The sequence below is a fragment of the Strigops habroptila genome, chromosome 2 (genome assembly GCF_004027225.2).
Source record: "Strigops habroptila isolate Jane chromosome 2, bStrHab1.2.pri, whole genome shotgun sequence".
NCBI lineage: Eukaryota > Metazoa > Chordata > Aves > Psittaciformes > Psittacidae > Strigops > Strigops habroptila.
In genome coordinates this window covers 20,664,882-20,691,433 of record NC_044278.2, presented here as the reverse complement: position 1 = coordinate 20,691,433, position 26,552 = coordinate 20,664,882, and the positions used below count along the sequence as shown (strand labels likewise).

The 26,552-nt window shown below is 41.5% G+C and overlaps 1 protein-coding gene across 1 annotated transcript; it reads left to right on the top strand.

Moving 5' to 3' along the window:
* Positions 1 to 26,346, top strand: DPT (dermatopontin). Its single transcript, XM_030475655.1, has 4 exons — positions 1 to 299; positions 9,582 to 9,707; positions 20,059 to 20,166; positions 26,125 to 26,346. The coding sequence occupies exons 1-4, from the start codon at positions 1 to 3 to the stop codon at positions 26,189 to 26,191; spliced, it is 600 nt and encodes a 199-aa protein (XP_030331515.1). The 3' UTR covers positions 26,192 to 26,346.
* The last annotated feature ends 206 nt before the right edge of the window (positions 26,347 to 26,552 follow it).

Genomic DNA, 26,552 nt, shown 5'->3' with positions numbered 1-26,552 from the left:
ATGGACCTCGTCCTTCTCTGTGTGTTCCTGCCTCTGGTGACTGTGGCATGGGGCCAGTATGGTGACTATTACTATGGTCCCTATAACTATGGAGATAATGATGAATGGGTCAATGTGTACCGGCAGGGTTTCAATTTCCAGTGCCCACATGGGCAGGTGATCGTGGCCATCAGGAGTGTTTTCAACAAGAAGGAAGGCTCCGACAGACTGTGGAACTACGCCTGCATGCCAGCAGCCCAGAGCCTCGGTGAGCCGACAGAGTGCTGGTGGGAAGAGATCAACAGGGCGGGAACCGAATGGTAGGATACCCCCAACCACCCCTGGAGGGCACAGCCCTGATACCCCCTGTGGAATGTGGGTGCTAATACTGCGGTCAGAGCAATGCAAATGCAGAGTAATGCCATCATATCCAGAGGTTTCACTGCCCTGAACAACTGCCTGAGACTCATTAATCACGATGCATGTGCGTGAGATGATCAGCATCACATCTGCCTTCTCTTTAGAGATTTCTTTTTGGAGGGTCTCACTGCGATTTAGAAATGCTGCATCATTTGGTCACTCACAACCTCAGCTGCAAAGTGGTTTGGTCTTGTTATTGTTGCTTCACAGATGAGGAAAATAAGGCACGAACCTTCAGTGAGGAAAGGATAAAGTCCCTCTTGAAAGGCCACTCATTGATCAGTGACGAAACTGGGGAACAAATTAAAAAACTCCTCACTCCTGCTCTTATCACTGGGGACAAAAAAAAAAAATATTGCACTGCCCTTTCTCTTTGTGTTTTTGTTGCTAAGCTTTTTGGCTTAGGCACAGTCAAAGGCTGTTTTCTAGTAATGCTGGTATTACAGGAGCCAAAAATCCACACTAACGAGCAATGATGGTGGCATATATATGCATGATAATGATAGCAGAAGATCATGTTAATTCTCTAATACAGTCAGTTGTGGTTAACCAAACATTACATGTTCCATCAATCTGAGAGGCAAAGGTGATCACATTTTATGGCCACAATAATTTCTGGAATATGTAGAGTGTTTCATGTTTAGGCAGTACATAGCCAGCATTTAATTACCTTCTGATTTTTTCATGAAATATGAAACACAGTTTTGGAAAACTCTGAGTTTGAAATATTCTTTGGACAGAATGAAATGAATGCAACAATATTTTCAAATACTTGAAATGTGGTTAGTCTGTGTTGTTTTTTGTTGGGTTCCCCCCCCCCCCCCGAAATTGCAATGTGATTTTTGTAGATTTCATGTTATATGGGAACAGGTTAGCAATGAAATGTAAAGCTTCTGCTTTTTAAATGATTCAAAATTCTGTTCTGAATTATTCATAGTCTTTCATTACCACGTGATACGTTCCTGTGGCTGATGTAATTGCTAAGGAAAAAAAGATTGACCCTACACTTAATTTTGGAATAGGAACTGAAAAGAAAGGGGAAAGGCTACAAAACAGGCAGAAAGAAGACACTGTAATAATCCTAGATGACTTCTTCAGTTTTCATACATTGATGCAATTTCTACCTATTTTTTTAATTAGACCTTTCTATTGTTCAAAATAAAATTATTACTCTCTTTCTAAAAATCCCTGACAGCAACGCTCAGCAACTTCTTATAAGCAGGATACTGTTAAGTCTATACAGCACATTTTCTTCCCCTGTCTAACCATGGGGCCATATATATCACCATGCTCCATATGCTTAGCATGACTACATCCAGTGTATTATCTAAATCTCATTTCCTTTCACCTCTTAAAAAATGTTTCTACTTTCTCCTCTTTCTTGCCTACATTTTTTCCTATTGCCAACCATACCTTTTTTACAAATGTATTTCTTTTCTAATCCCTCTTTAATGTGTTTAACCCTGTTTTGCTCTATTTCCCAGCTTTTGGAGTTATTTTAGTTATTTCTTCTCTAGGTCACCTTTCCAGTCCAACATCCTTACATTTACCTGTCTTCTCTGCAGAGATCTCCTTCTTCCATTCTTCCATCTATTGGGGGAGGGAAGAATACACCAAAGTGATTAGGGAACACACAGTCCTTTGCAAAGGTGAACTTGTACTCCTAATGACTTAGACTATCTCCATGCATCTTAGCTAGCTGTGCCTTGCTGTGTTCTGCAGTTTTCTGCATCCAGAGCTGAGGTAGTTGCATCTACAGTGCTTCATGGAGAGCAGCTTGCTGTAAGCCAGTACATCCCTCACTGTTCCCAGACACTGCTGCCCAAGAATCCAGCAGGCTTATCCCAGACTGGAGTGAAGATTGGGCCAGCAGGCAGCCATCCTAATCATCTGAGTGCAAGCTCAAACCTCAAATTAAAGTGATGGCACGGATGCAGCCTGTGGGGCCTTTGACAGTCCCAAACCTTCTCTCTTGGCAGTCCTACTCCTCACAGCTGTCTCTCTTTTCTCTCTCTCTTCCATGCCCAGCTCAGTGCTATTTGGAGCCATCCCCAGCTCTAAAGAGATTCGCTCAGTAATCAAGTGGGACCACAAAGATGAGTCACAATCTGTACCCTTAGTTCCTGTTTGGCTACCTCTGTTTCCCTGCTGGTCTCCTGACAAACCAGTCTGCTGGTGAGCAATACACCATCCTCATGTCAGCTGACACAGCACTCTGTAGGATTTGCTAGTCCATTCCCCATCTGTGTAGGATGGACTGTAATATTCTTTCTTCAGCTCTGCCACATAGGGCATTTTGTCTCACCTTGCACATCACATCCAGGAAGATTCAATGGCTTGTACCACCAATAACTGCAAAGCTGCCAAGCTTTTCCTAAAGTTTAAGCTACACTTCCTCTGCTGTAATTGAGGCTTTTTATTCTTTGCCCTACCTTCACTGAGTAATGAGAACAAGCGCACTGCATTCTTTCTAAAATCTCTTTAACTTATTAATAGGTAGCAGCTATGCCTTCCCCTCACCTACACACCTTCACCCATGTTTTTGCTTTCAGGCTGAACACGTCTCCGTTCTTCTAGCTCTCCTTTGGAAGTTTTGTACTCCAACACTCCTAAGCAAGTGCTGATCTTCAGTACAGCTCTCCTCTGAATTCCCTCCAGTTTCTCAGCCATGTCCCAGAAACTCTAGTCTGGCAGAAACACCAAAAAATGACCTCTGTCAAATGATGTTTATGGCATTTCACAAATCACCATTCCTGACTGTTGTGCAGCTGCACAACAGAGACAAACCCAAGAGACGTTTCTTTAGAAAAGACAACAAACCAAAAAAAGCTTTAGAAAGAAATGAAGTGGGAATATAAAGCAGAGAAGAAAGAGTTTTCAACTCATTATTTTCTTTGGCCATTAGCACTGGAGAAGAAATGGTAGAAATGGATGTGGGGAGCATAGGAACATGAGAGTTGTGGAGCTGGAGGGCAGGAGGGAACCACAGGCAGAGCTTGTTTAGTTTGCTTGCTACACTAACAGTAAGTATCATATGGACTTCTAGGATTAAACCCATAAGACTTTGCATCTTACAGATATGAACAAAAACATTCAACAGAAAGAGGGCAATGACACAGATCCCCATTAGACACCTAATTATGCCTAGGTTATGACCTCTGCTCCCTTCTAGGGTCAATGGAGAGAAACAGGTACTCTAAAGAGATAGGAGCACCCTACCTCTTTCCAGAAGAAGACTCATGAAAACCAATCACCTCCGACAATGGCCTAGAATTACCTATTGGCATTTCAAAATACATCTAACTATAGGCCCTTTGCCTAATAAATGCATCCCTGAAGTTAATCATACCTGTACATACACTTCTGAAGAAAGCATGTTCTTTTGTGTTTTGCTGAATGGACATGAGAAACCTGTGAACATGTTACAAGACTCACAGGGAAAATTTTGGCAATAGATATGATCAGATGACCAGGGCTGCCTTCTCAGCTTCATTAATCTGTGAATACATTTGAAGTTAAGCACGTGTACAAAGGCTTTGTGAATCTGTCCCAACACCTGCAGAGGCTATCTGCTAACCAAGATGCTATTCAATAAAGCTTACATTCTTAGCTCCATCTGTACTGGAGCAAGTTTGACCTTGGGTAAATATTTCACAACCTAGGAAAAGGTAAGGTTGGAGTGATTGTGGGTGAGACTGTTCTTCACTTTTTCTCTAATACTACAGAGTTGTCTCTACAGACCAGTCTTTGAACAAGGTACTTAAGAAAAACTAGTTTTCTTGCCTGAAAGTGATCATACCAAAGTACAGGGATCACACAAACAAGCGAACAGAAGCTTGCAAGTGAAAGAAAAGTAATTCTTCTGTACAGAAGAAAATGTTTGGTTTACACCACATAATATAGACGGAACCATGCTATATCTCCAGTGCACTCCTAGTTACCCATAAGGCACAAAGCAGAAACATTTCTGACCAAGCACTATTTAACGCATGCTTATTGCCTCTTTCCCTTGTTTGGACTGCTGAGAAAGTGTTTGGATGGGACTTGTTAAAAACGGGTATCTAGAAATTCCCTCCCCACTCCCATTCTCACTCTACTTTGCCTTCTCTTTAAGTGCACAGACACATACATACAGATCCTTTTAGTAGGCACACAACCCTATTTCCCACAAACTAGATGCAAAGACAGAGTCATGAGCAAAGGAAGTGTCTGTGGGAGCCTCCTGTTCAGGCCCTGGCAGCACAGCCCGGTACATCTGCAAGGAACTGGTTTTGTTCTTAATGCCTGACCAATCCCTGACCAAGTCTCAAAGCTGAGGCTGTATTACACAAACCCAATATTCAAGGTACCCTTTCAAAATGCTCCCATTTGAGCTATCTAAGCAAACAAGTTAATTTTCTTCAAAGCCCTAGGTTTCTGTTAAAGGGATAGTGCTACAAGCTTTTAGCACAGCTGCAATGCACTGAGTCCAGTGGGAGCATGTGAGGAAGAGTGTTTTGGTAGATAGGGAGGCCTCATCAGTGATTGTCAAGAAGAAATCAACAGGGTGAATAGGGCCTTGCCTTCCTTTTGGGCAGAGAGAAGAAAGTAAGTCATCACTGACCCCTAACTGAAAGAAAAAGATAGCTGAAGATGATAGTGAAGTTGCCTTTGGCATGTGGAAGTCATGACAACATGTCTCACTACAACAGATAGTGAAGACTCCTCATAGAAGTGGCCATCGGAGACTGGCATGGCCTAATCAAACATGGAAAAGTCATTCCCTTTGTCTGAGTGCCAGTGTTTCAAGTGTCCTGAGCCTACCCTCAGCCATTTATGTCTCCCCACTCATCTGCAACTGACTGTTAAATTAGCTTTCACCATGTTACTGACCAAATTACACAGAAGGAGGACACTCCACAAAAATAACTCAGGAGAGCAGGACAGGGCATCCCCTCCATGCTGTACCAAAATGAAATTAAGGTTTGGATATTGAAAGTAAGAGATTTTGGCGAAGCAACACTCCAGGAGAACAGTCTAATGTTTCATTAAAAATGCCTCCCACACTTTAACTGTGGCCATACCAGCTGTGTGAGGTTAGGTCACCTCTCTCCATATGCCCCTCAGGGAGGGCTGCAGATGAAAGCACACAGTTATTTCTATTGGATCAGTTTGCCTTGTCTGATATATCTCCGTAATATATAAATAGGTTCATTTTTCTGTGACAGGCTCTAGAGAGAGAGCTTTAAAGTAATTAATGGCGCAAGTTTTACAGGAGCCATCTGTTCTACAGCAAAACAGTGGCATTTTTTTTAAGTACACAGAATGCCTCTCAGGTCACCCTGCTATAAGGAACGAATCATCCTTAATGCAGCATGACCCAGCGACTACTGACTGATCTGTGTGTCAGAGCCTGCATGTTTCCAGAGAGCCTCAGGGAGTGCTACCCAACGGGTGCAGCAGGGACTCAATGCAGGCTCTAACAGCAACAATTACTGCATCTTGACTTGGGCTTCCTGAGTGGATTTGTAGTGAACAGGCTTCCTCTTTGGGTTGTCATCCTCAGGACAGCATGCTGCTCAGGCTAATTACGGACATATCTGAAGGACAGGGGGCCTCAGACAGAGGTTTACCATGCAGCACCAGCATCAGATTGGGCACAACACTCTGGGGCTTTGTCTAGCACAGAGCAAAAATTAGATGTAGGCATAATTATGAAACGTCACCACGACTGATGCCATTGCTTAAAACAATTATACTGTTGCAAGCCATACTTATCCTCAGTCTGGCAAGCAAATGTTGAGTCAATGAGGTACACAGCTGGTCGCTTACACTAGATCAACATTGCAAATAATGTGGCACAATTTAAGTGCATCTGTAGGGTGAAGCAGACTGAAATACAGGTCGTGCATGGACCTAAAATCCACATATACATTTTGAGTGGGTTTGTTTCAAAGCAGCTCTAGCTTGGTCTCTCAGATAAAAGCTCACTGGTGAACAAGGAAAGCAATCCTGACCTGAGCTAAACCGATAACATGGATGCACATTTTGGTTGCTTGTCATGACAGAACTCAGCCGTACAACACTCATTAAAGAGTTCAGAAGAAGATTTGGAAAAGGAGAGGCATTTCACAGGAATTGCAGCAGGCCAGGGAACTCTCAGCTGCCATATCCCTGTTACTACACAGAACTCCTCCCAAAATAAGGCTGTATAGTTTTACTTACTTTCTATGAAACACTGCAGTCATTTCCAACAGATGTAAACAAGGGAATGGAAGGGCAACTTTCCATTCAACAGCACCTGACCCTCACCTCCACCTATTTTCCCACTTTCCCAGCCAGCTCACCTCCTCTCCTCCCAGTACCAAATGCATCACAACTTGAGCCAATTAGGGAAACAAGACCACCTGTCCATTGTCAAGTTTAGTCTCACACAGTCCCAGACAGTTTCTCATTCTCTTCTGCATCCACCTTCCAAGAGGTCTCTTCCTCTCTTAGCCATGTCAGGATTTCATGAGTGAGGAAAACCCAGAATACCTGAATGTGACTTGAAAATTAGAAACATCTGGGGGGGGAAATTATGTTATCTCAAAGCTAAAGAAAACTACTTCAGAGTCACTACTGTTTTTCTTTCACTGAACCCATTATTGAGCTTGAATAACAGATTGCAGGACTTGGTGTGTATGAGACAGAAATAGCGAGGCAGAATTGAACGTGAGCTTAAAAGTATATTTCAAATTTTACTTTGAATATTTTTAAAATAAAATGGCAATTTAATTATAAGACATGACTTATGTCCAGTTATACTCTCCATTCAAGAAACTAATTTTTATGGAAACTCCAAATACTAATTTTCTTAAATCAAACTTTTCACAAGGAGATAGAATCAGGATGAAAAATAACCAAACCTTCCTAAAGTTTAGTGCCCAAATATGTACACATGTAAATATAGGAGAGTTACATTAGCTAGATTTTTTTCAATCCACTAGAAAAAGGGGGGTCCACTAGTGACATCTCTCTCAAAATAAAACTTCCCATCAAAATTGGACTGCATTAGTAGAAGTGTCAAGAAAATAAAAGCCATCAAGAAAAAAGGGCAAAGAGGGCAGGACTTCTCAGGCTTAATGTGAGCAGGTGGGGAGAGAAAAGGAGAAGGAAGAACCTCCTGCAAAGACAAGAAATATCAGACACTAATTGGTGGGGATGGGACATTGCAGGGTAATGCCATGCCTCGAAAAGCCTCTTCCCTTTGCAGAGAGGAAGTGCAAAGGAAAAGGAGGAACGAAATGCTCCCGTTATTGTACCTTTGCAAAAGAGCTAGAAAATCTCCCAGGGGCACAAGGACTGGCGTAGTGGAAATTCATGTAACTGGGAAGGGGGAGAGGCAGAAGAAGATGAGGAGATACAAGTCTGGTTCTACTTTACACAGATTAACGCTCATCTTGCAACAGGTATAACCATTCCCTATATTTCTGTGAATCAACCTTTCTTCCATCAGGATAAAACCCATCATCTGCAGCTATCCAATATGTTTACACAGAATCTTAGCCATATGTTCCCATGGCCTATGTGCCAAAAACCAGAGCAGCTTCCTATCAAAGTCCTGCTGAAATCCTCTGAGTGAGAGCCAAACTGCCTTACTTGGTGTGATACCATAGCAACTCATGAGTCCCCATCATTGCTTAACTCTGAAGGTCCTTGAAAGAGTCTCACAAAGCACAGCAAGTATGTGTGGCCCCAGCTATGTGGGAGATGCAGGGATACAAACAAATGTAAATACTCCTATCTAAACAACAGAACACAGTGGAAGAAGGGACATACAGAAGAGACCCCTTGTTCAAAGGTGGAAGCTGAAAGTTAGGCAGTGGAATTAATCCCTGCACTTGTCAAAATTGATCGGTTTTTCGACTTTTGCATATAAACTCTTGAGCCTCACGCTTTTCAAGAACACCTGAGTGCACAAGTGAATGACTTTCCAAACACCAAACTCTGCTCCACAATGTGTTTCCCTTCTGGAAACTCCAGGGTCATTAAAATAAACTATGAGGTCATTGAACGAAACCAGGAGATATTTTTTGCATTTGTTAATCATAAGGTTACTTCTGAAAGTGTCTTTTGGATATATCAATGTATTTGATTTTATGGTATTGCGAGGAAGGTTTGCTACAGCTCTAGGCTGCCAGTTTTCCTGGATGAAGGGAAAAGAAAGAAAAGGAAAGGAAATGGAAGAAACTGAATTCCTGTAATTTTCTCCAATAGGGAAACAATAAGGCTAGGAGGGTGCTTGAAAGAATGAGCACTCAATAGCTGAGTTAATGAGCTGCCTGTTTTCATGCTCTCCTTGTCTTTAGTCTCCAAGAGGCAAGCTATTCAAACTGATCATCACTTGAATTACTTTGGGTATCAGGGTCCAAATGCTTGGAGGTTGTGCAGAAAGAGAAGCATATATCCGCATGCTTAGAGACCATTTCTATTCTACTTGAAGGCAGATTCACGTGTGTGACCAAGTGTGTGAGAGAACTGCCGACTACACAGAAAGCATGAAACAGCGGATTTTTCTTTTGAAAATCCAATCATAAAATTAATGTGAGCCTTATAATTTCATAACACCTGAATCTCCATTTTCCTCACGTGACTGCTATCAAGTCATGATCTCATCACAAGCCTCTAATGTTTTGACTTAAGAGTGCCTTCTCCTGGAGACAGGTAATTGAGAAAGAAACAAAATAAATCACTGAACTTCTTGCATAAAAGAGTTTCTAAGGCTTCTTTTCAGTAGAGAAGCAGTTGAAAAAATTTCTCCAGTGAACCCCATATGCTCAAATACCAACAGTCAAAGATTAAAGTATTAATGGACTATTTTGAAGTCAGTAAGCAGTTGACAATGCCAATACCAGAATGATCTTCTTGCCTGATAGCATGCTGAAATGATTAAACACTTTCATAGAACCATGGAATAGTTTAAATAGTTTTAAGTGCAACATAAATGTTAAGACATTATTAGGTAACTACTGCTGCTTTCTTACACAAAGTGGTTACTCAATACACAGCAAGTGCATAGAGTGCTTCCCAATACAAAGCCAGACCCTTAGCTTTCACCCTGAATCAAAATCTTTAATGCTGTTTTCAGAACTGCTCGAAACTAGCAGGGAATCTAATACCATGTTTTCCTTATGTGTTCTCTCCTTTCTCCTGTTTATTAGGTATCAAACCTGTTCAAACAATGGGCTGGTGGCTGGTTTCCAGAGTCAGTATTTTCCATCTGTGCTTGACCGTGAATGGCAATTTTACTGCTGTCGCTATAGCCGGAGATGCCCATATTCATGCTGGTGAGTTCAAGCAGAAACCAAACCTGTCAGCCTCTTTTCCCCAGCAGTCCCTATAAATGTCCTTGGCGACTTGGCCCATCAAAAACTTTGTCTAAGAAAATTTTAACAGTGTTTTATGGGGCTAAGCAAGTTATTTCCAGTCTGGTAACGGGATTCTTGAGGATCCATGGCTAAGGGAAGAGAATGAGGGCAGAGTTACACTGAATAGCGTAAGGCAGTAACTAGCCCTAAATGAACACGTCTGGGTACCAGCAGCAGCTCCCTCTCTCAAGGCTGTTTGAAGACCAAAATCAAAATGAGCTACTGAATAGTCCAAACCTTAAAAAAAAGAGGTGCCCCACCTCAACACAGTATCACAACTGGTGGTGGCAACCTCACAGAGGCTATGGAAAAATGAGCTACACATCCTGAGCTTCCCTGTGTCCCCAGATGTGGTTTCTCTAAACTGAAACAGAGCCACAGTAGCAGACTGTGTAGAGAAAGCTTATATTGCTCCTGTCCGTTCTTTGTAACAGAACTCATGATTTTACATTCCAGGGCTATTAATTCAGCTATTCTCACTGATACAAAGAATAACCCATCTGTACTTAAAAAAAGAAGAAAACGGGGGTGGTGGGTGTGAATCTGTGCTTGAATCTTTGTTTCAGAACTCAGCTTTGAAGTAAACTTCCCATTGAGATGCATACAAACAGTTTACATGCCCGTTGCTCTTACTTGTCTGGCTGGCTACTGGCCAAACACAACAGCAGTACCTTGCTTTGCATCCTTCCATCTCCTGGCAGCCAGGAGGAAAAGAAATGTTCTTTTATTATTATTGTTAAAGATTTTAAATTACAAGAACTCTGTAACAAAGTCTTTCAACATTCTTCTGCCCCTTTCCAGCCCACACTGCCTGCAGGGATTTTCTACCCTGGGGGTTTATTTACCTACCTCCCCAGGCTCTTCCCTCCGAGGGAAACTCACTCTAACTTTTAAGCAGTTCTTTCAATCTCTCTTACTCCTCTAATATTGCATGTATTTTCAGAGAGACAACAGAAATCTCTGACCTCTTCTGTTGTTGTTGATATTTCTGATTTCCTCAGACATTCTCTTGACAATTAGGAACAGCTTTGTCTCAGCCTTGCAAATTGGCATTCAGGGTAATGCAAATCCCAATGTAAATGTTTGGGGTTAGTGATGCAGCATTTCCATCCCAGCTGCATACAGACTCTTATACTGCCCTTCTATTTTCAACAATGACAACACTCCATTTTTGTGCTTAAAAGAATGCCTTATGCAGTTCAGCTGCTACTGTCTTGCCATGCAGAAAAGGCAGGTGAAGAGTTTCTCTCTTTAAGCAGAGTAGAAATCCCATGTGCTTACGTTCTTCTGGGAGGCAAGAGCTGTAAAACCTCTGGGAAGACCTGTCACTTGGCTTGTGAAAAGCTTCTGATGCATAGTTTGCAATTATGGGTTCATTACAAAACCATTTTGTACCCTATATTACCAGTCTCAGTCACTCAACCTGGAGCCCAGTTTGTTCCATTCAAGCTACTGGCCTATCTTGACGCTTCCATATACACTCTCAGCCTGGAGAGTCTCTCACATACAGTTTTGTTCTACTTGAGAGCCTTGTTGGACCTTACTCTCTTGAAGTGCCTCCTTATAATATATTTCTTCCAATTTCTTTAAAGCTCTCATTCTGACTTTGCAGTTAGCAAGGTAGATACAAGTTCCTTCTGCATACAGTTATCCAAATTAGGATGTTATGGTCTGGATGGACAGACAACAACATGGGAAAAAGACTAGAAACAGGCTCAGAAGATAGTGGTTAAGGGGTGATACCCTGCCTAGGTGCCCATTACAAGCACAGCAGTGTGACTAATGGTCTACCGTGGGACCTATCCTACTTAACGTCTTTATCAGTGACCCTGAGGAGGCAACAGAGCATACTCTCACCAAGTTTGCATATGACATCAAACTGGGGGAAACAGCTGTTCAGGGGGATATAAAGAAAACCTTTTCCTCTATGAGGAGAGTAAGACACTAGAGCAGGTTGCCTTGTGAGGCCGTGCAGGCATCATCCTTGGGGCTGAATAAAGACCTGATGAGGTCCCTTTCCACTACAGTTATTCTGTGATCCCAAAGAGGACTCCACACCATGCGGTGAAAATCCCCCCTCCAAAACAGCAGTCTCCTGCCTATTGTCTGCTGGGAATGGTTTCTTTTCTGTTTTATTCCCTTTACCCTGTCCAAATAGCATCTGGGAGAATGCTAGTTGTTTTGCTAATGGATAAGCAACACAAACTGCCATGTCATAGCTCAAATCCCCGTGCTTTGCACCCACTTTTGCTGCTACAGATGTGACTTGTCCAACTTGTTCAACTTCAGTGTGCAGCAACTAAACTTCCCATACCCTAAGCCCAGGAGATCTCACTCACAACTTTGCCTCCACTGGTATTTCCAAGTTCACAAAACCTTGTTCACACATCACACTTTTGATCTGTATCTTGCATTCCGTTTAAGATGCACTTAACAGAGAGAATCCGTTTTCCAAATAATCCGCAAAGCAGTTCTGGGCTACCATGGGTAGGACCTCAAAATGTATATGCATATAAGACACAACAAAAATGTGTGTGCATACACAGTATCATTATTTATTAGTTTCTGCCCCAACCTATAACGGTATTTATCATGTTCCAGAAACTAGCTGTCAAGAAACTATTTATAAAGAAATGGCTATTAACATGCTGCTGACTCCTATTTCTTGATTGAAGCAGCTTAATTTCATGCAAAGGCATCTATTAGTATATGACTATACCTAAAAGTGGAAAAGTGGAAAAAAAATCAGGAAAATATGCACTGACATGTGGTACTTCGTGGATCATGTGTGACACATACGAAAATCCATATCCAAAGACAATCCACAGTGCAGAATTTCTCAGCAGCCTTGAATTTTAATGTGCAATGAATCCTTCATTAAGGAAACCAAATATGGGCAGAAAGTCATTTTTTAAGAAAACTGACAATACTGAGGTGTAACAAAACTTTGTTTTAAATTAGCTCTCACCTTGGGTATTTGATCCCTTCTGCTTCCAGTTGTCACTGTAGAGGGCTCTCTAGTAAACAAAAGCATGTATTCTGCATGGTTTCTCTCAGCTTTTCCTCTTCAAGACTACATGTCACATGAGGTGGTCTTCCCTAAAATGAATAAAAACAGGTTTTCCCTATGTGTGTATATATATGTATATGTATATATGTATGTATATACGTTCTATGCAAACAGTTTGTTAGAATTTGACCTGGTTTTAGAGCTGGAAGATTCCTGTGGTTTTTGAGTTCTGCTAGTACTTATAGGAATACTAATTTATGACACCATCATACTGACTGAAATGCACAATTAAACACTTCGCTTAACTTAACAACATGGTTAAAGCCAAATACATGCGTAAGGACTTTGCTTGGTAGCATCTACATCCTTACTCTTAGAGCCCAACAGTTCTCTTTCACAGCTCATCTTCTAACCGTTAATTCCCAGTTTACCTGCACAGTAATCCCAGATTGAAAATAAATATACCAATCTTTTCCAGCCTCGTAGTTTTGTACTTGGTATTCAGTTATGGTTTTTTTTTTACAAGTACTTTATTTCCTTCCTCACCATGCCAAGTCTTGTCATGGATTCTGCACATTTTTACCATACTGAAAATAATTAACATTCCTCACAGGAAAAGCTCCTATTATTTCACCTGGCTAAGGAATACTACCACAGTCAAATAAACCATGCGCTGATTCAAACCATACAGGAAGCATATCCATTGCAGATGCAGAGACAATGTTATTAAGTGGACCCATTACAGCTCAGATTTTTCTCTTTGTCAGGAAATTGAAAGCTTGATCCATACTCTCAAAAGCAAACACATGTCACAGAACAGCCCCAAGTCTGCACAGACTGTGACTGTTTCCCTTCTCCAAACAACCAGCAGTTCAAGTGCCAGAAGGTCTGTCTGGAGCTGTGGCTGCTCTCTGTCACAGTAACATTGTCCAGGCAACAATTACATTTTCCAAGAGTTATGGGGCTTAAAGAATTTATTTGTTTTCTTAACTCAACCTGCCACCGAAGCCATACTGAAACTGATGAGATGCTCTGCAGGTTTCTCAGAGATTACCAACAGCAGAAATACAGATGCAGGACGTGAACTCAGAACAGATGTGGTGGAAACATGCACTTCTGGGCAACACAATTCCCCTCCCCTCTTTTCCTGTTTAACTGAGGTTTATTTTATATCCCAGCAAACGCAACCTTACAGCTCAATCTCCAGGACCATCTTCCAAAGCCATCTTAGGAGAAACTCACTTACTTAACATTGGAAAGCTGGTCAGTGTTATTTCAGACATGTCTTTCCTGAGGAACGGGCATAAGATGCTCTGCTGCTGCTTTTATCTGTACTGCACTAGCTCATGTAGGCTTCCAAGAAGAACTGTGGTCCCACTGTGTTGGCCTTGTGGCTCCTCAGCCCTGTGAGTGGAAACAGAAGGGCAGTGATGTTTCAAGGTGAATCTATGATCTCAGAGCCCGGAACCCGAACTCGGCCCCAAAATATACATGATATGGCCATATGAGAAAGCTGCTCATCTCTAGAGCAGCTCCACGTCATCTCTGGTTCCCTGGCACTCCAGAAAACTGGGGTCTATCTATACTGGGAGCACTAGCAGGAATTTCTGCAGACAGTTTACTAAGATCTTTGGCTTTTCAGCACAGCGTGCTTTTTAAAAGGGGATGACCACTGTCTTCCAGCTGGAGGAAGAACTGAAATTGATTGAACAGGCATGTAATTCCCATGTTCCCTGAACGTAACATGCAGGCTCTTGGTTCTTGAAAAAAAAATAAATTCTCCTTTAGGAGAGTCATACACTTGAAGCATTTGTAAATAACGTCTGAAACAGCAAGGCCATTCAGGGGACACTCCTTGTCCTCAAAGGTCGGAAAGTTAATGTCAAAGCTTATGTTCTCCTCTCAAAATAAAACAGCTTCTTCTTTTGGCTGTGGCATTGTTAGAGGAAGAGTTCAACAGCAAAGAGGAAAATGAAGGTTAAAGAGGAGCTATTCATCTTGTTAGCACTGTAGTTGCACACGAAATGAAAAATGTAAGGGCACTCTGAAACAACGTACTTACTCGCAGGGAATAAGTATATTCAACAGTTGGAGCAGGAAACCATGAGCTCTACCACTGACTGTCTTTGATACTTCAAAAGACTCATTTCTTTCATCTGCTTGATATCTGAAGGCAAGGCATACCCACAGTTCCCATTTACTTCTCTAAGGGGCAGGCTGTACAGTATTAATAAGGCCATTGGTGGGACTCGATCTTCTTATCGGTAAAAAATAGACTGATGATAACTATTTCTGAAGTCAATCGTTACAAAGAGTGCTAGGGATCACTGTGGGTTAGTACTAAACATTCTTCTCAGTGCTAAATGAGTAACTCTGTGTTTTCTATTAATCTCTAACAGTAATTCTTCACCATGGGAAATAAACAACATTACTAGTTTCAGACTAGAACAACAGTAACCCTGTTAAATATTTTTATGCCTTTTTTCAATGTTTCCTACCCTGAGCAAGATTTATAGGATTATAGTACAGCTAAACCATCCCACATCTACTCTGTCCCAGCTAAAAATCCCATTATGAAAATACCCTTTTCTGTCAGGTTTTCCTGCTCTCCCACGCACATGCCAAACCTTCTCACAAGCCTTTCTTTCCTGGTCTTTAATGTAGAATTACTGCTTTCTCCTCTCTTGACACCTATGTGCATATCTGGGTTTAGTAAACAATCCCACTAAGCGCACCCTGCTAGCCCCTACACAGATCCTCTGCCTCCTTGGAGTGCATCTGGAGTTCGAATTACTCACTGCCTAGGTCCCATGATCACTATAACACAGGTCTTCTCACAGCAGATTTGCAAGCTTCTCTTCTAGGGCCTTCCCTCATGTACCCTTCTCAGGCACCACAAGCACCATGGCTTGGCTATAGAGGCCCTAGATCACCCCAAACAGCAGCAGGAACTTCTCACTACTCCCCTAGCTCAGTTTCCTTTGCTAAGAGGTCAGTGCCAGAAGTGCTTACAGGGCCCACGTGCAGATTACTGTGGATGGCTCTTCTCAAATGGGTCTTGCCCTTGGGCTTGGACTCCTTGGGAGTCCAGGCTCCTGTGGCCAGGCAAACCCTCACCAACTAGTGCAAAAAGTCTCTCTCACTTGTTTCATGACTCCTCTCAGGTACAAACCATATATTGCCACAAGTGGTTTACAAATGTTACCAAGTATGTAAATAAATTACCTGTCTGTAGGGCCCTGTAGGGCCTGGTAGGTGGTTCACAGTTGATATGAAGTTGGTAGGCATTAGAGAGTAAAACACTTAAATTTTTAGTTAAATACTTGATAACAAGGTTACACACCAAGCTACAACAAATGCTGAAGGAACTGCTGCCCTGTGCTGGGCAGACCACTTTGAGAAAACCCTCAATGGCTGAATTAAATGACCAGAATTCCTCCCTTCCATGATGAGAAAACCACCTACTGAATATCCCTATGCATTAAAAACTACAGTATCCCTCAGTGCAGATCTTTTGTATGACTTAGCCCCAGGATGCCAAAAATGGGGATGACCGAGAAGAGCTGGGTCACACCAGAGAGCCCTGCTCTATGGACAACCCATTGCACTTCCTCCCAAGTGACAGAGCGCAATCCAGATGACCTTGAGATGCATGGGCTTAAGGGAACAGTTTCATAAATGAGTACAGCAAACATCAAAGAGAACTGAATTAGACAGACAGACCACACAGACCCAAGTGAACTTGAACATTGCTGTCATAACACTATTTATAACTTTTCCCTCCAGAACAAAAGGAGTCAGTAGGCATCTATGTAACAAGACAAACTTCAGAGCAGCTTAAGTCCCCAAATCATTTACTTGCAGCAATTGCATATATTTGATTTTTGAATATGTCTTAGTGGAGGAGCCTTAAGAGGCTGAATGGTAATGTAGAGAAGTTAATAGAGAGGGAGGGGAAGATGACAGCAGGCAGAAAGAAAAGAGAGGGAAGCTAAATGAAGGCTCCCTACTGCATCCATTCACTTCAGAATAACACCACCTGCTTCTGTGAAAGGTCTGCGAGACCCTTCACAGCAATTCAGGAGCTTGTCATCAGATTTCCTTTTCAACTGAAAGGCTCATGAAACGAGTTCAAAGAACTAACTCTCAGTTCTGTCTTTCAGAAGAGCTGAAAGCAGCTTTTTAACCTTGTGTTTTGCAGTGTCTTGTCTGCCCAGTACATAGTGCTGGTCAAGATCACAGAACATTTTCCTTGCTGAATGCCAAACAGATGTTACGAAACACATTTGGTGGAACATATATATAAACACATGTCTTAGCGTTTCCTCATAATAACCCCAAAAAGCCCAAAAACCTGGAGCTGATGGGGGAATACAGAACTAAATCCTGGTCCATAGCTGGTTTTCATACCACATTTTCAAAACCTGCTACAATCCAGGAATCTTCGAAGATGCACTATCAGACACCCAGGCTCCAAATTAGTAAACTAAATATGGGGACTCTGCCAGAGGGAGCAGCCACACCATTAACCTTTCTCACTCTCCAAAACAGGGTGTCCACATTCTGTCTGCTGTGTCTTTGAGGCATTGGCTGAGACTCTGCTAGTTGGTCTGGGCTAAATCTGCCCCAGGGGTTGCTCTAATAAATTACACATCTAGGCAATCAAGTTACAGTGCCCAGAAACATTCTCTGGTGCCGTTTAATTTACTAGCATAGATGTAACCCCTATTTCTCTTGGACTCTGGCTATGGACTCAGAAATACTCTCAAGTTCCCAGATTCAGACCCACAGATTCACTGAAGGAAGACTCATGCATGCAAAAAAGTCTTCCTCAAGGCCTTGATTCCTGTGTAAAGAAAATGGATAAAATGCAGACCAGGTAACAGAGGTCAGGCTTCGTGAAGTATACTTCAGCTCTTGTTACAGCTCTGGGTGTGGAGCGCAGGGCCCTGAAAGCAGCTCTTTGCAAACTGGAGGGCTTTCAGCAAGTTGGCTATACCCAGGGACCAGCTTATGGTCAGCTAAAGGCTCTTTTATGGGGCCATAAAAGTGTATTACAGATTCAAGTCATAGGCTGTCTAAGCAAAGAGGTATTCAAGTCAGAGTTTTAAACTGTCTGACACTGACAAGTAAATATATATTTGGGAGCACAAGGGGAGACGTCCTGAAAGCAAACATGATAACAACAACCTTCAATCAAAATAACAAATACATCAAGTTTGTCATTGTTTGATAGAAACACATTCAAGTGATGATCTTTAGACTAGCAAAAATCACAGCTACTTGGTGAGAAGCCATTGGAAACAGCCTTTTGTAATATTTGTATTTATTTTCTTTGCCTTGGTCAGAGTCAGTTCCCTTAAATTTCACAGTGGTTTCATTTTGGACTTTTCATGGGAGCCGGACTGAAAACTGTGGCTCTAATTTTCCCACTTGTAGAGCATACTGCTGACTCTGTCTATTTACCCATCCTAACAATTGCTCGTGTACATGGTTTCTTCTGTTTCTCCTAGCCCACAGCAGCCGTCTGCATGACCTGCGAAATACTGCTGTAGTTCTTACCAACAGCAAAGCACTGCAAGGCCTCTGCAAATCCAGGGGTCCTTGGTCAGAGCTCTGACAACAGACACTGTGACCAGGCCTGATCTTCTGCTTCCCAAACACACCTGAGGGCAGGTGTTCTTGTACCACAACTCGTAATCTGTTTGATGATTGCCATGGCCAAAAGACAGAAGGCATGAGAACAAGATATCTTCAAAGAAGTTGACTGCTGACACTTTGGGATCTTATAAAGGCCATGCTTGAGTTTCACACTCAATCCCACTTTTCAATTGTCAAGGAATAATGATTTGTTACAAGAAATGATGTTACAACTGAATGATGTTTTTCTTTAATTTTCAAAAGCTGAAATTAACCTGAACTTAAGTCACATCTGCTTTGCAAAGAAGACGTAAACAGCATAAACATAGGTGATCAGAACATAAATGAGATGATCAGAAATACATCTAAAATATACAGAGAATGATGGCAATTTCAGAGGAATTTTTTTGTTATAGCAAATGGCTCTAGGAGAAAACAGCACAGTATTTCAGAGTCCCTCAGTTTTCAGGTAAACTTTCCGTTTCTGAGTATTCCAACAGTTACTGGTTTGGGCTCCAAATATACCCAAAGCTGGGTAACTTTAAAAACTTAAAACCATCCCAATAATTATATTCCTAATGAATAAAATATTTAAGCTTGTGCTCAAACCCCACTGATTTAACGAAATCTAAACATGTACATGAGTGCCTGGCTGGCAAGTGCTAGGATCACCTTGAAGCACCATTCAAGTGCTGCTACTGGGCTGAATGAAGTCAGAAAAATGGTTGTCAGGATTTCCATAGAGGCATCTTAACCCTGTTAGTCTCTAGAGGAGTTGAGCAGTTCATTTCCACAGGGACAGCATCTCCCTTACAGGGAACCTGATTCTTCCCTGTGCTGTTTCAGAGCGATGCTGACATGATGCCGCTAGCAACTCCCACATAAAATGGAGTAACAGAAGGAAAGACTGAGTGCCAGGTTTCCATTCCTGACCTCTAACATAATGTTGACATAAAGTACTGGTCAAGGGCCCAGCTCCTTCCTGCATCTGTTCATTATCTGTAAAACCAAGTACTGTATTGCCTATTTCCCAGGGAAGCAGTAACCATAATTTGATTAATAAGTGCAAAAGCACTTTGAGCTTCCTAGATAAAATACATGGAACAAATATTGTCCAGGCCCATATTTTTACATTATAAACTAGGCGGAAAGTGGAAGCAACAAAGAGGAATGGATTAATTGCTACATTCATTTAATATAATTCATAAATGGATAAATGCTTGCAGTTTATTTGACTTGGCAACATTTGCAGCACTCCACAGCAGCAAACCAAACAGACTCACAAGAGGATGGAGCAAATCCCTGCAATAAAGACATAAGTGGTAGACTAGCTCTTGTTCACACTGCTTTTATCCCACAGCTGCAGATGTATATACATAAAATACTCCAACTTGCTCTTAACAGTTCTGAACTTACTGAAATGTATTCAAATATCTACATGAATTAGTTGTGTAGAAGAGAAAGGCAGTCTCACAGGTGACACTGCATCTTGTAGTGCTGTTAAGAAACAAGAACTTTCATAGCAGCAGGAAAAATCTACTATTTGAGTTGCATTCTGTCACATGGACTTTTTTTATAAGATGCTAAATGATATTATCTTCTTTTTCCTTAATGTAAAAGGTTAACAACAGAATATCCAGGACACTATGGAGAAGATATGGACATGATGATGTACACTTACGACTATTACATCCGTGGGGCAACCACAACTTTCTCTGCTGTGGACAGGTTTGCTTTTCCTTGTTTCATTCAAACTTTTAATTATTTTATTTTATTTTCTTAAAAAAGAAGGTCTTCCTTTTCTGTTTCCCCCAAACAGTGCATGGCTACACATCATCTGCTGTGGTATTCAGCAGCAGGCAAGTGCTTCTAAGTACCACAGTGAATGTGGCTAATTGTCTCCGGTGGTGTATCAGGGATAGGGCACCTTCCTGTACCAGTGGATCCTTTGCCATGTCCATCTGAGCAGTGAAAAATACAGCAATAGGAGGTTTAGCTAAATCTGATCTATGCAAAGTGTAAACCAGATGTTTAGTTTTGTTTCTCACTTACCTCTAGTTGGAGTATCATTCATCTAACTCAGTAAAAACTCAGCCTGAACACCCTTATTATTTCTTAGTACTTATTATTTCTTTGCACAGAAGGGAGGAGTCTGCCAACATGCAAAGATGAGACCTTACAAACTGCAATGTGAATGCTGTAAACTGCCCAATCCATTGCAACATATTTCTAGCAGATTTGAGGCCACACCAGGAATTAAGGCAATGCAGTACACATTGATCCCTTTCCAGAAAATGAGTTAACCTATTTTTTCTTGATCAGTCCTGGTCATTACTTGACTTCTGTTTATCTTCTTGAGTGAGGCCCTATGGCTAGTGCAGTTGTAGCCATGCAAACAGACACATAATTGCTCTGCTCAGTTAGGAAGAAGTCTCTCTCCCTCTTTACTATGCAGAACTGCAAATTTTTAAAATTTGGACTTAATGCTCCATCCCTGGCAGTGTTCAAGGCCAGGTTGGTTGGAGTCTTGGGTGACATGGTTTAGTGCGAGGTGTCCCTGCCCATGGCAGGGGGGTTGGAACTAGGTGATCTTAAGGTCCTTTCCAACCCTAACTATTCTATGATTCTATGACTACAGAGATCCTAACAGAGCAAGTTTAAGGACGATGCGAAAAGTCCCTGAAATCTGATTGTGGGAGAGGGATTTTGATTCTTTACTCTTAAGCTGACCTCTAATATACCGACTGCGAGCTATTTCTTTGCTGATGTTTTTATTAGACACCTCAGTCCAGCATATTAAAGCATTTGTTATCAAACACAGCACAGACAGCAAGGCAAGGTGCACTGTGCTGGCATATCACTGCCAAAACTGGCTACAAGAGGGAGGAGAGAAAAGAGAAGTGGGAGTTTAAATACATCAACAGTTCAAGACATCTCTAATAACACCCAAAGGAGCCGAGGTGCTTTTGTCGCTGTGGTACTCTCAATTTGCTGGAGTTCATTAGGGATCCCTCAGACAAAAGCTTACCTAAAATAAGGAGGCTTTTCCAGAAATGGTAACACATTAACTGCAGGTCCATAACTGTAATTTTCTGGCTAAAATTCATTAGCGTGATTATTGCCAAATGGAAGCCGTGCCTGCAAATTATTCCTACAAGTCCAAGAGTAACTTTCACAGTTAACTGAATCAGAGCATCTATTTATCCCTTTAGATAAAAAAATTTACAAGGTTGCAAGGGACATCCCTCTTCTGGGGTTTTTCTCTTAAATATCTCCCAGTGCTGTTCTTAATGCTTGTTCCTCATAACTGCGGCAGAAAGTAGGGGAGATAAAGCAGACAGTGCTCTCCCCTGCAGATGGATTTCAGCCTCCATCAGATACAGACCAGAGAAAAGTCAGAAATCACAAGGACAAGCCTTGAAAACAGAGCAGCTGAGGTAATGGATGCCTCTGAGCAGATTTCTGCCTGTGACTGCTGAAGCCTTAACACAGCCCTCAGAATGGTCTGGCAGTGGGGAGACTGGCCAGGAGCAATGGCAGCATCAGAGAGATGTACATCAGGAGTAAAGGTCCTCACAGGTTATGGGACCACAGCACCTGGAAAGGGAAGAAACCACCAACACCTTTGTCCTACCACTGCTATGACAACAGAGATGAACCTGCAAAATAGTAGCAGGTGAAAACTGTAGAGAAAACCTATTATGAACTGGAATCCAGGAGACTTTTCTGTGCTAATGACCTTTCTGGCTCCCAGCTTCTGGAATGACCAAAACCAACTTGTGTTGTCTAGCCTATGAAGTGAAAAATATTCCTGCTACACCGGTTCATAATTCAGATTCATGCCACACTATCCTGAGCGGTATACTCGCAAAAGTCAGCAGAGTTTGTCAGCCTATATGGTTCTTTGTAGCAGGCTGAGGCAGAACAGGAGCAGAAAAATCTATTCCAAGTTTCAGCCTGCCAGGAGCACACATGTGCTGCTTGTCTGTGTAAAGATGCTGTAGATTTTGAGACTGCTTTTCATTTTTAAGCACATTAAACTTGTGTCCATACTGTTTAGCCCATGATGGGCAATGCTCTTGAGCTAACAAGAGGCACAAAAAAAAGCTTCCGAAGGTATTTTAGTTTAAGCTTTCCTAATCACTTCAAACAGTTCAGTATTTCTAGACTTTCTGAGTAAACTTGCAGAAATCATATCTTCCCTTCTTACTCCCTGAGACATTGCATCACTGAGGTCACTGCTGATACACAGATATTTGAGAGAGCACATGATGCCTCTGGCAAAGCTGTAGGAAGTTTAGAAAGGTGGAATCCCCACCTCCTCTTCCATAATATCTGTCTGTATGTTCCCATGCCTGTGTACCAGGAATGAATGAAGGAGCTGCTGTTCATCGTCAGATGTTTTAAGTGCTCATGTATGGAGAACAGACTTCAGAAGTGGTTACATTTTTCAGTTCCACTTTAAATGGGTCAAAGGAGAAAACGATTGTCTATAAAGCAAAACAAAAACAGCTGGAAAGAATTAGCAGACGCCTGAAGTACCTCTGGGAGCATGTTTGGGACTGGTGGTAACACTGATGCAGACAGGATGACCTACGGACATAAGTAAGGGAACATTTACAAGGAAAGGCAGTATTTTTTGTTAGAGTGACACAGGCAAGTTTCAGAAGGGGTATGTGGAGCTGGCTGTAAACAACTGAAAATACCCACATAGACACATACATTGTAACCCCTTGGCAAAATAGCTTCCAAAATTAAAAATAATCATAGAATGGTTTGGATTGGAAGGGACCTTAAAGAACATCTAGTTCCAGCCCTCCTGGAAGGGCGACACCTTCCACTAGACCAGCCTGAGGTCTGAAACATGCTAAGTAAGGATGGCATGGGTCCCTCATGGAACCTTGTTCGGGGGCTGTGGTCTGGTTGGATCTGTCTTTTGAGCAGAGAGCACCACTGGAGCATTCCCCACCGAACCTGCAGCAAGCAGCTTGGACAGGAAGGTGGGGATTACCAGATGTCCTTGGTAGATGCCACAACTTGCTCTTCATTGCCTAACGTAAAAATAGCACGTGCAGACTGTCAAAAGCTCATTTCTTTTACAAAACTGTTGCCTGCTGCATTTATTTGGGTGATCTGAAGAGCCATTAACTTCTTAACTGCTCAGACATCATCACCGAAAGATAGATCAACACCCAGATACCCCAACAGTAAGTGCATCTGAAATGCCTGGACAAGCTGGGTATCTACCAAGCTCAGCTGAGCCAAATTATAGGGTATTTTAGGTCCCTAATAAGTTTCATATGATTAAAGAAAGAGGATTTTGTCAAACTCAATAGGAAAAGGAATTCATAGATTTATTTTTTTTAACTGAATTGGAAACAGATTGTTTGGCAATATTTGGAGATAAAAGATATTTTCCCTGTAGCATCAAAAATTCAAATCTGACAGCACATGACAGCTGGGGAGTAAAAGTGACAATTCAATATTGACTCCCCAAGCCAAGGAAAACGCAGGAAATCAGCAATTTAGAGGGGACCTATAAACTGGTGTTAAGGATTTGCAAAGGCAAGTTCATATATATATTCTAGAGCGTGCCACACTGGACAATTCCTGATGGGATCTGCATCCCCACTGGAAAACTTGAATGGGATCTACAAATTGAAACAGGCTGATAAGTACTGAATTAAACACACAGTCGCAATGGTACAAAGCAATTGCCTACATCCTGAAAAGCTGGACATATGCTTAACTTCAAACATAAGTAATGCAAAAAAAGATATATTAAGACATTAAATGCATACACCTATTGGCCATCAACTACGTGGATATACACCACAGTGTCTGCAAGTTCAAGCTTAAATTACAACTTCAGAAATAATTCTGTTCTCATATTTTAAAGCATGTTATTAATTCAGGTAGCTAAAATACATTTATTTTAAAGAACTTGATTTTTAACTTTACAATATCCTGGTTTAGAAAAAATTATTTTACTTCAGCTTTTGAGCTAAGTGTCTCTCTGACAACAGGTACTAGTTTAGCAGATCTTAATTTTGACTCATATAATCCTGTTAATCCACATATGTGTCATCTTTAGGGTTTTTTTTTTTTGGTCTCTCCAGGTAGCTTGGTGACCAAAAGAATAATAACTGTCTTTGAAGAGCATGCATATAGTCCAAATGAGGACTTCCTAAATTAAACCTAAAAATGAATCTTGCATTTCATTAACCTTCGGTTTTATGAGGAAATTACAATTAAAACCCATCTAGAAAAGACCTAAAGAAAACCAAAATTACACACTGTATAACTAAACACAGACTTGCTGGTGAGTATGAGACAGACCCATTCCAAACACTCAGCATGAACTGGTAAAGTAGCACAGTAAATTTCCAATTAAAAATCTTAGCTAATGAAAGCTGAGATGAGACACTTTATACCTACACAGAGATTACAAGTCAAATTCATCTTATTTCAGGATAGAGTTACCCACCCAAGGAAAGCATGTAAGAAAGAGCCACTCACACCAAAACCTGGGCTCAGGAGTCTCAGTGCATCCCTGAGAGACAGCAGGTTCTGTACCAGTTTCCTCACTGTCTGGAGCCAGTCACCAGAAAACCAGGACTGTGCAGGCATCTTGTAAAGCAAGCTCCTATTGAATCACTCCAGCAGCATCACCTGCCCCATGCCTCAGGTTTAGGCAATCACCATTAGCAGAATCCAAACCTTCAGAAACCTGAGTACTACCCATTACCAATTTAAATGATGGCTGCCACCTGCAAGGACTATACTTTAGATCTGAACTCCTGTTAGCCAGTACCAAGCAGCTTAAATTGAACATTTGCTCCACAGCAGGACAGTATTCGATCCTTTGAACTTATGCCTTTTTGTCAAGGGGAAATTTAACACACAATAAAATCGGGTGGAAATTTGCAGCCTATTGGACAGTAAATTACTGGCCTCCACTGCTGAATCCTGCTGTTCCAGTCATGTTTCCAGCTAGCAGTTGTTAGCAGGTATTGTATCACCCTCCTGAGAGAAAATACAGACATCCAATTACTCACAGACTAGGAAGAGCATACTCTCCTCACACTCATATACATTACTCTGCCTCACATGTGACTTGTGGAGATCAAGGATGACAAGTGAATTTAATTTCTCTCACTATTGATTCCTTCACATATTTAATAAAAGATTGAAGCTAGAAGACCTGGGGGGAAAAAAGGGGAAAAAAAACTAAACCAAGTGAATTTTGCTGTGTGGATAACTCCCCACTTAGAAATGGCTTGAAAATCACACACGTATTTTACTTCATACACATTCCTGAGCAATATATCACACATCAATGACTTTTGACAGAACCATCCTTTTCCTCTTGGTCACTGATTTAAAGTCGATTTAGGACTGATCACCCTCAAGAGTCATTGTCTTCTGAAGGATACTCAGAGACCTAATTATTCAGAGAGATGATTTTCTCACCTTGTAAGGAAGTGTGAAGGAATTATAACTATCAGACATATTTAATCTCCTTCCAGCCCATAAAACCACAAAGCACCCAGAGGAAAGTCAGCTAATGGCAGATAGATGTTTTTGTTGCCACAATACCTGGTGTAAAGTTATTCTTACTTGTATAGTCGTATCTTTTGCCATTCTGTCTCGCTAATACCTCTCTCTTGTCTCTCTTTAATGCAGGGATCGTCAGTGGAAATTCATTGTCTGCAGGATGACAGAGTATGACTGCCCATTTCAAAATGTTTAAAAGATTGAGTGTACCTCACTTGGAAAGCCTGGGGACAGACAGGGTGGGATGAAGGTCAGTGATTACAGGAGAAGAGCAATTAGGCTCACAAAAAAATACCAAGACTCATCAGCTGTCTGCTGAAGATACAATTCTTTCCCTCTGGAGCTAATAAATAAATTACCAGCCCACACGCTTGCAACAGTGATTTTGGAGGATTCCTTCAAGCTGCACTGGCAGTTGTATCCCCCAGTTAAAATTGCTTATGGCATACAGGTTTATGATACTCAAGCCTATGGCATATGCACAGTTACCTTTTTTATATAAACATATAGCCATTCTGAACACATGCAACTTTCTTTTACATAACAACTTTGTATAA